This window comes from Dermochelys coriacea, chromosome 7 (genome assembly GCF_009764565.3).
Source record: "Dermochelys coriacea isolate rDerCor1 chromosome 7, rDerCor1.pri.v4, whole genome shotgun sequence".
Taxonomy (NCBI): domain Eukaryota; kingdom Metazoa; phylum Chordata; order Testudines; family Dermochelyidae; genus Dermochelys; species Dermochelys coriacea.
This window is the reverse complement of record NC_050074.1, coordinates 1,246,963-1,257,044: the sequence shown is the minus strand read 5'-3', so window position 1 is coordinate 1,257,044 and position 10,082 is coordinate 1,246,963. Positions and strand designations below refer to the sequence as shown.

Below are 10,082 nucleotides of genomic sequence, written 5' to 3'. Positions count from 1 at the left end.
GACTAGATGCATCAACAGAAGCCTAAAGCCGAGCCACCACAGGGGCCAATCTGACCCTCCTATGCCTCCAAAAGGCCTGTGGCCTTTGCCCTGCTTGGCTCTGTCCCTGGCCTCAGCAGCGCTTTAACATTGGCTGCGTAGGGACCAGGTCCGGCAGCCGCTTCTTACCGGTACGCTGGCCCGGCCCGGCCCGGCCCAGCCCACTTTCACCCCTGCTCATGGGGCTAAAGAGAGCAGTGTAGACATTCAGGTTCAGGCTGACACCTGGGCTCTGAGACCCTCGCCAGGTTTCAGAGCCAGGGCTTGAGCAGGAGCGTCTACATGGCGATTTTTAGACCCCGAGTCAGTTGCCCTGGGCTTTGAGACTCGCTGCTGCGGGGGTTGCAGTGTGTAGGAAGTGAAGGGAGACATGGACCTCCAGGAGGGAAGGGAGGGAGGCAAGAGGAGTAGCTTTGTGCCCCAGCACAGGGAGGGCGCTCTGGGGGCCGCTTGGGGAAAGCACAGAGAGCGCTGTGGGGAAAGCAGAAGCTGCTATTGTTGGCAGAACAGAGGGCATGGTGCTCGCTGCTGGCCACTCTCCCCGGCCCGGGGGGACTAATGCCTTGCCTGAGTCTCCTCCCTTGGGGGCACAGTTTAATAATTCAGACAAAAACCTCCCAGAGTAACAAGCCTGTTCCCCTGGCCAGCTGCAGGGGCTGGACGCCCTGTACTCTGCACCTTCCGCCCACTCCACGACTCAGCCAACCTCCCTCCTGCAGTGCTCAGCCCTTGGGGACAACACCTGATCCCACCTGGGCTGGGACTGATAACTGAACAGGGCTGGCTGGCCCTTAAAGGGACAGAGCACCCTGCTGCCAGCCCCAGACAGGATGGGGGCACAAAGCAAGCTGTGGGGGTGGAGGTACGCAGGGCTCATCCTGGAGCACCACCACTTAGGCCAGATCAGCATGGCTATGTCAGTGGGGCTGTGACGCTCCAGCCAACACAGCTGTGCTGGCAAATCCCCAGTGTAGACGCAGCCCTGCCCGCAGAAGAATGCTTGGGTGGGCTTAGCCCAGGGGGTTCGGAGAGGAGGTGGTGCTGTGCTGACACAACTCCTTCTCTCGGTGTACACAGCATCTACACTAGAGGCTGTGGCAGTCTAGCTGTCTTATCTGTATGGTGTAGACAAGGCCTTAGGTCTAGAGCAAAGGACACCTCTCACTGGCCCAGGATGGCACAGGGCTAGGTCTCACAGCCATGCTAGCCTCTCTGTGGCCAAATAAATACAAAGCAAATAACACTAGAACATGTTGTGGGGTGGAGGAGAAGAGTCAGTGTTCATGGCCTCAATGACTTCCTGTGGCAGGGAGTTCCACAATGTAATATGGGTGTGTGGAAAGATATTTTCTTTGATCAGATTTTAATCTCCCACCCGTTCATTTCGTTGAACGTCCCCTTGTTTGTGTGGTAGGAACCAGGGAGGACAGAAGTGTCCAGGGTCTTTTCTCTAGACAAGGCCATAGGATATAGACTTCCAGCATGTCTCCTCTTACTCACCTTTCCAAGGGAGCCATCTTAGTTTTGGCTCTCTTCACGGGGAGGTTTTCCAGCCCCCTGATAGTTCTCATCACCCTTCTCTGAGCCCCTCTAGCTCTGCGCTATCCATGAGAGATGGGCTATCAGCCTGCAAACAGTGGGGTGGCCCGAAGGGGGTACTGATTTATATTAAGGCAGGAGACTATTTCCATAGTCCTTATGTCCCAGACATCGAGTTAGCGTCTGTGCCCGCAGCTGCACCTGGAGCAGAGGTCTCCGTCGAGTTCTCCCCCGGTGCTGGCCAGGCCCCGTGGCTGAGCTGATGCAGTTAGCAGGGTGTGCTGGAGTTTTGAGTTTGAGTTTCCCCTCCGAGGTGCAGTGCTTTGCAATGATCAACACCGAGCTTCCCCTGCCATCCTGGTGCCCATTCACCACGTTTGTTGAGGTCTCACTGAAGTTCCTCACAGGAGTCGCTGGGCCCGACTCACCTAAATAACTTGATATCCGCTGCACATTTTGTTCCCTCTATTGAACAGGAGGCTTGCTGTTCACCTAGTGCCGGGATGGAAACTGACCAGGTGCATGGTCCCCCAGTGGGGACAATCCCATCAGCTCTGTTCCAAGCTGTGATCAGCAGGGCAGCCAAAGGACACGCCCCAAGGTTACTGCTCAGCATCTTGCCAGGCCTTACAGGGCCAACAACTTGACAGGTTTCTGTCGCGGGAGAGTGCAATCAGAGAGACGATGAAATGATTTAGAGGGGGATTGTGCTGTGGGGGATACTGCTGTGCTGAGCGGGGGGTGCTCACAGCCATGGGGGGCTGCTGGGGAAGGAGACATGGCGTTCATGGAGGGGTGGGAAGTAGAGAAAATGCTTAGCAGGCGGGAGGGGAAGATGGCTCCAAGCATGGGACCCAGAGCTGAAAGCAGTGTGGATGGGTGTGCCTGGGGCGGAGGTTGGGCCAGGCCGGTGAAGGGTGTGGGGCAGTGGGATCCGGTGGAAGATGCCTGAGGAGAGGTTTGGGGAGCTGGGTGATGAGAATAGAGGGTGCGGACAGCAGAGCAGAGGGTTGCAGCAGGGAGGGTTACAGAGAGCTGGACAAGCTAGCCATGGCTGTTAACACCTGACTTGGCTTTCCAGCCAGAGCCCTGCAAGGAGCCATCCAGCTCCCCTTGCTGCGCCCAGTGCACCTTGAGAGCAGCAGCCATGAACTCCACACTGTGCTGACACTCTGCTCCTCGGGCAGGGCTTGCTCTCTAGCCTGGACTTAGCTGGTCTGGTACAGGCTTTCCATCCATTCTGACAGCACCAGCTCAGACACTGAAGATAGATCTGTGGGCTCTTTAAGTGCCTGGGACCCCCGACTTCCCCATTAGAGGAGGTTTGTCAAGGAGGGCTGGGGGCTTATGCATCCCCATTTCGCCCCAATAACATGCTACTCTCACCCTGAGCCTCGGGTGCACTAGCAAGTTGGATCACGTTACCTGGTCTGTTTTTTTTAAGTACCTCAGAAGCAGGAAACCTGCCAAACAATCCATGGGGCCACCAGACCATTGAGGTGCTAAAGGAGCACTCAAAGAAGACAAGGGGATTGCAGAGAAATGAAATGAATTCTTTGCATCAGTCTTCACTGCAGAGGGTCTGAGGGAGATTCCCACACCTAAGCCATTGTTTTCAGGTGACAAAACCAAGGAACTGTCCCAGATTGAGGTGCAATAAAGGAGGTTAATTTATTAGTTTGAAACAAACTGATAAATTAAACAGTAATAAGTCACCAGGCCCAGATGGTATCACCCCAGAGTTCTGAAGGAACCCAAATGTGAAATTCCAGAACTGCTAACTGTGGGCTGTAACCGATCGCTTAAATCAGCCTCTGAACCAGGTGACTGGAGGAGAGCTAATGTGATGCCGATTTTTTTTAAAAAGGCTCCAGAGGTGATCCTGGCAATTTCAGGCCAGTGAGCCTGACTTCGGTACCAGGCAAACTGTTTGAAACAATAATAAAGAACAGACTGATCAGACACAGAGGTGAATATGATTTGTTGAGGAAGAGTCAACATGGTTTCTGTAAAGGGAAATCCTGCCTCACCACTCTACTAGAATTCTTTGAGGGGGTCAACAAGCATGTGGACAAGGGGGAGCCAGTGGCTATAGTGTACTTAGATTGTCAGAAAGCCTTTGACAGGGTTCCTCAACAAAGGCTCTTATGCAAAGTCAGCTGTCATGAGAGAAGAGGGAAGGTTCTCTCATGGTTTGGTAACTGGTTAAAAGATAGGAAACAAAGGGTAGGAATAAATGGTAAGTTTTCCGAATGGAGAGAGGTAACTAGTGGTGTCCCCCAGGGGTCTGCCCTGAGCCCAGTGCTGTTCAACATATTCATAAATGATCTGGAAAAAGGGGTAAACAGTGAGGTGGCAAAATTTGCAGATACAAAACTACTCAAGATAGTTAACTCCAAAGCTGACTCTGAAGAGCTACAAATCGATCTCTCAAAACTGGGTGACTGGGCAACAAAATGGCAGATGAAATTCAATGTTGATAAATGCAAAGTAATGCACATTGGAAAACATAATCCCAACTCTACATATACAAGGATGGGGTCTGAATTAGCTGTTACCACTCAGGAAAGAGATCTTGGATTTTAAAACATAGTTTGATTTGTACCCGTCACAGTCCAGTCCAACAGCCCGGGCAGCCCTTACAGCCCAGCAGTCTGGGCAGCAGGTGGCACACAGGAAGGCTGTTCGGTTGCAGCAGTTTCTAACGTGGGCTTGAACCGGAAGTGCCAGCCAGGCTCACCCTTGTGTTTCACAGAACTAGGACTCCAGCCTTAAACTTTGGTGGAACGGCGACAGCCAAGAAGGAATGGACCCCATTGGCTGGAGTAAGAGCTAGATCCACACTCCCATCCAAGCCAACGGCCTCCCCGAATTGCCCTCTGCTCCCAGTAACTTTCTGGTTTGTATTATGGTACTGCCTCAGCGCTCCAGCCACAGGCCAGCCTGTTGTGCTAGGCGCTGGACAGACAGACCCACAGGCTGGCCCCTGTTGTGCCAGGCGCTGGACAGACAGACCCATAGGCTGGCTCCTGCCTGAGGAATCATTTCCGACTGGGCAGTGAAGACAGACTGACGACCTTCTACCCCCTGTGATGTACCAGGGTACAGCTAGTCTAAGGAGCAGCTGTGCCACCCTTGTCCTTGGGTGCCTTACGATGCCTGGCTGAACCAGCTCCCACCTGGGCCACTCACAAACAGTCCTCCAGCGTGCAAGCCACACCTGAGTGTCTATGTGTAACTTCAGCCTGCTAGCTCCACCCTGGCTCTCACCAGCCTTAGTTATACTGCAGGGTCACCCCCAACACACTCCCAGTCTTAGATTTCCCCCCAGACCTGTATGTCCTGTACTGCCCCGCTCTCCCCGGGACACGTTATACTAAGTCCGTTGTCTCTTTCATAGAAGTAACCTGCGCACAATTTGCCACCCCAAATGGAGTTTCCCAATGTAAATACATTGGATTAGATTAAACAATAAACCAAGTTTATTAACTACGCGGAGAGAGATTGTCACTGAGTACGAGCCATGAGGCGTAAAAGTTAGAAATGGTTACAAGAAAATCAAGTTAAAATGCTACCGGTGCCTAACAAATGATATCAGAGTTGAGCAACGTTTCTCCCCACATCATCTCAGCATCTTACTGACCAAACCCACTCGCTCAAGAGACCTTCTCCCAGAATCCAGTAAAGGCTTCTTCTGTTTGCTTCAGGTGCAGAGACTCAATGGGCCTGGTGTGTGTGACACACACCGCGCGCGCGCTAGGCACAAGGAGACAAGAAGCTGATGCTGAAGGATGGTCCCTGCTGCTTTTTTCTCATGTGTTTGAGCTTCCTTTGTCTCCCCTTCCTGCTGGGTGACTCTGTGTATTGCTTAAAATGCAAATCAAGCAGAGAAGACATGCCTTTGTTTGAGCCAGACCTGTCTGCCAGCCTCGGGTTGGGATGTGCTCATCACACCATACAGTGGAATCTTATTATTTCACATACAACATTGCCACACATATTTAATCAGGACAACGTGGGCGAGCAAATGATGAGTTTTCGAACGTCACCTCCCAAGACACACCTTGTACAAATATCACTGCAATAGCGCATAGGGTTTGACTCAACTACATTGTGTCACCCACGCCGTCAGCGTGGGACTTGCCCACAGAACTGGCCCCGTCTGTGACCCTTGGTCAGCACGGGGGGCTCCCTTCAGCGTTCTCTGGGGGATAACAGGTGTAACGGACAATGCAGAGGTGACAAAGCTGGTTCTCAGAGTGCTGCCAGGCCAAGGGGCGGGGGCAGCCCCATGCAGGGCTGCAGGCAGCCTGACCCCTGCCCAGAGCTCAGGCAAGAAGCTCTGAAGAGAACGCAGCATGGCAGGTGAGAAGGCAAGCAAAACTGCCTCCAAGGATTTCCAGGGCCCCCACCAAGCAGATACCCACTGAGGTGCCTAGGGCTGTCTGCAAACATCAAGCCTCCAGTGTGCGACTCAGAGCCCAGCCTTGCCCATGCCGGTCTGTGAATACCGTCCACAGCAGAACCCTCCCGTCCCTACCGAGCACGGGCGGGATCGGCCCAGAACGCCCGGCACCGTCCGGCAGCCACAGCAGGCCAGCTGGGAACCAGCCAGCTGCGCAGAGCATGGCACCGGCCCGGCCCAGACACGGGGGCTAATCACGAGCCACCTTGGGGCACCTGAGCAGTCTAGCATGTGATAGGGGCAGAGTTAGGGCTCAGGCTGCCCCTTCTCATCGATATTGCCTGGAGGAGACCCACTGGCCTCCCCCCCACCTCTGCCCCACTCACCTCCATCACCCCCACCCCATGACTCCCCCCGCCCCACTCACCTCCATCACTCCCGCCTTGTGACCCCCTTCCACCGCACTCATCTCTATTACCCCTGCCCTGTGACCCCACTCACCTCCATCACCCCCACCCCATAACCTCCCCACCTCTGCCCCACTCACCTCCATTACCCCAGAACCCCCCTCACCCCTGCCCCACTCACCTCCATCACCCCTGCCCTCACCCCACTCACCCTCACCCCCATCGCCCCCTGCCCCACAAAACTCACCCTAACCCCTCCCCCCCGCTGAGGTTTAAACCAGTTTGGCTCAGTGCCTGGAGCAGGTCTGGATGCTCCTCAATGGCCCAGGGTGCTGGGCGTGGGGGCCTGCTCCCCACCCGGTGGCGTGGCCGGTTTCATGGTGTACTTGGTGCTGATGATGCGCCCCGACACACACCGGTACTCCCCCAGCTCCGTCTTGATCCGCTCGTTCTGGCTGATGGTGAGCTCCACCGGCACTGAGACGGTGGTCTCCTTGCTCACCACATGTATGGTGAGCTGGGTGCGGGGTGGGATCTTGGCTGGCAGGAGCACCTCCACCCGATCCCGCCGGGTGCTGGACTCGCTGCGCCCCTTCTCCACGGTGAAGACGTTGGAGGCTTCCACGGCCACCGTGAAGGAGAGCCCTGCCCGCAGGCTGGTGGCATTGCTAAAGCGGAAGCTCTGCAGCGTGGTGGTGACGTATTCCCGGCTGCTGCAGGTGGTGAACGTCTGCTCCAGGTCCGTGGCGTTCACCCCCACGATCTCGTCAATCAGCACATCCCGCTCGTCCTCCACCTTCCGCTGGTCCCACAGGATGTGGGCGGTGACGGCAGGGCGGCCGGGTGCCAGCGGGCGCAGGTGGGACAGGCAGTTGTGGAAGCCGAGCTCCAGCTTGTAGTCGGGCAGGCGCTCACCAGGCCAGGCGATGTGATACCAGCCCCCGCGGTCTGGGTGCTTGTACAGCAGCCAGACGCCACGCTGCACCACATGGGAGGAGACCCGGTCGTTGAAGTAGCCATAGGTGAGGTTGGTCTCTTCTGTCACCACCTTGCTCTGGCCTGCGTAGTCGGGCTCCTCGTACAGGGTGATCTGCGGGTCGGCCAGGTCGTGGGACACCAGCCGCAGCGCAGAGAAAGCCTTGTTCTTCTCCACCGTCCGGTACTCGCCTTCCTCCAGAGCGTAGACGTCGCCCTCGTACTTGGGGGCCGTGTAGGCGATCCACGGCTGCCCCACCACCCGCAGCGAGCAGATGCAGTCCCCGAAGTCCAGCTCGTGCAGGTCCGGCACGTCGGATGTGAACTCTCGGCTCAGCCCCTCGAAGTCGGCGTGCTCATAGACGATGATCTTGTTGATGCCGGGCTGCGCGGGGTGCTGCAGCTCGGCCTGGCCGGGCGAGTCCCGCTGCACGTCGGAGAGCTGAATGCTGGGCAGGACCATCGCCGGCGCAGGGAGACGCTCTGCCGGGAGGAAGGTGCAAAACGTCACCCGCTGCCTCAGGGAGCATGGGAGAGGGTTCCCCCCGTCTCAGCCCATGCTCTGGGCAGCCCTGCACCACCCCCCACCACTTCACCCCACCCCCTGGGCTGCACGTGCCCTGCCTGCCCCCCATGGCAGCCTGCAGCCACTGGGCAGGAATCTGGCAGGGCCCTCCATGGCTCTAACTCACCCCCAGGCTCTGGGCTGGATGCAGCAGTCCCAGGGCAGGTTCTGGGGCTGGCTCCAGGCAGGTCAGACCGAGCCTTCTGGCCTCACAGCCTGGGACTCGCCATGTTACTGCAAAGGTTGAACAGCTGGAGGGCGAGTCCCTGAGCGCCAGGCTCCCCAGGGCCTCGCAAGCTCCGGCAGCATCGCCTCCACTGCGCTCAGCTGGGGTCCCCAGCCAGCCAGCCCACACTGGGGTTCTCCCGCTGCCGGGTGCTCGGCCCCGGGGAGGGCTGTGAAGGGGAAGGACAGCCTGTTCGGGGCTGGGCCCTGCACCACATGCTCCCAGGGCGCTAGCCAGGCCAGGCGGGACTTACCCCAGCCAGGAGCTCCCAGCCCCTCCCATGGGACAGGAGGAATTACCAGATTGTGCGGTTAACAAATGGGCCCCAAGACCCAGCCCAGGTGCCGCACCCAGACTCCTGCTCAGCCCTGCCTCCAAACCCACTCTTCCCGGGCACAGGTCTGGCAGCTCACCACAGCCCCTCTGGCTGCGCTGGGGGAAGGGGGCAGCCGGCTCCGGTCAGCTTCCCTCACCTTGCTCTCTGCAGCCACCCCATTGCTGTCACGTCTCTTCTGCAGCCCCCTCCCACCAGTTGCCCCGGGAGCCTCCGGCAGGCCAGGAATGCTGCTGCCCGGTGCCCCGCGCAGCCGGCCGCTAAGTAACAGGGCAGGTTCGAGGGCTGCTCGCTTCTGTCATCGCTGAGTCCTCTCAAGGGAGCGGCCCCTGAAGCCCCTGCCAGCGCGCCGGGCCAGCGCGCCGGGCTGGCTGCAAGGACCTGGAGCCCCAGGACCCCTTGTGATTGTCCGGGCTGACTGGGCAGTGCCCTGAATTCAGTCCCCCGCACCCCAGAGCAGTTCTGTTAAACCCGGGGGGAGGAGGGGCTTTGTAGCATCTGTTGGCTGAGCTCATTGCACACACCTGGGACTCCCTGCATCTGTCTACCCCCCCCAGCTCCCTGGCTGCCCCTTCTCCCCCCAGCCCACATGTGGGGGGGCAAAGAGTGGCATCCCCTTTCCCCTCCATGGAGCAGGCTTTGTGGCGGGATACAAGGAAGCCTCCTCTTCCCCGCTGCCGTGGGTGCAGCTGGCTGGGTGTTTGCCCACGGCTCCCAGCACCATCAGGGGCCACTTCCCTTTGGGGCGGGTGGGGCCGAGCAGGGGACGGTTCTGCTGCAAGGTGGGTGCCAGGTGCCCTGGACAGCTGCCAGCAGGGCCCCCCCCCATGCGAGTGTCCCCCCAGCTCAGCAGGGTTCTGCTCCCGGTGGCCAGCCCCTGCCTGGCCCCTTGGGAAGTGACCGGACGCCGTGGTTCAGACAGACGTCCTCCAGGCCACGCTGTGCCTTGGGACAGCCCTGAGCCAGCAGCTATCCAAGCCCCCTGCCAGCCCCAGCCTGACCACGGGGGCGTAGAGACTTCCTGGGCCATGGCCTCTTGCTGGCTAACTCCCAGCCCCTGGCACTGCTAACAGTGCCTGGCTCAGGTGGGACCTCCTGCTGCGGGGTAAACCCACAGCACAGAGACAGCTGCTGCCCCACAGAGGCTCCCAGGCCTTTTGCTTGACCCCCAGCCAGCCCTCATACCTTGGGAGATCGTAGCCCTTGTCCGTGAGAGCGAGCCAGCCCGGCCCAGCGAGTCGCAGCTCCTTCGTGCCCACAGCCAGCACTGCACCACCCACCTCCGTGCCGTTTTAAGAGGAGCGGGAAGGGCTTTGATCTTGTCGGGACCTGAATCGAGGGCTGCTGACAACACCCCCACCCACATGGCCCAGGGAGCTGCCAGCCACGCCCTGGGGAACAGGATGCACCACCCATGAGCCCACTGGCCTCCCCCTGCACGGGGACACTCAGCTTGCCTGGGCTGCCACCAGCTGGGCCAGAGCCTGGCACTTCAAGACAAGCTGGGCCCTTGTGCAACGCTGCGTGTGACAAGGGGGCAGCTGTGGTGACCCTGGCTTGAGTCAGGGGACGCGGCTGAGTCACTAATTGAA

General features: G+C 58.4%; 1 protein-coding gene across 1 annotated transcript; it reads right to left on the bottom strand.

Annotated features, from left to right (window-relative positions):
- Window positions 1-6,691: 6,691 nt before the first annotated feature.
- On the bottom strand, window positions 6,692-9,806 carry LOC119859491 (epidermal differentiation-specific protein-like). The gene is made up of 2 exons (XM_038411687.2): window positions 9,676-9,806; window positions 6,692-7,848 (listed from the first exon to the last, which is right to left on the bottom strand). Exon 2 carries the CDS (start codon window positions 7,826-7,828, stop codon window positions 6,707-6,709), a length of 1,122 nt encoding a protein of 373 aa, XP_038267615.1. The 5' UTR covers window positions 7,829-7,848; window positions 9,676-9,806; the 3' UTR covers window positions 6,692-6,706.
- Between the last annotated feature and the right edge of the window lie 276 nt (window positions 9,807-10,082).

Excerpts from the sequence above, each read along its gene's own strand:
- LOC119859491 (XM_038411687.2), bottom strand. The coding sequence starts at position 7,828 with ATGGTCCTGCCCAGCATTCAGCTCTCCGACGTGCAGCGGGACTCGCCC.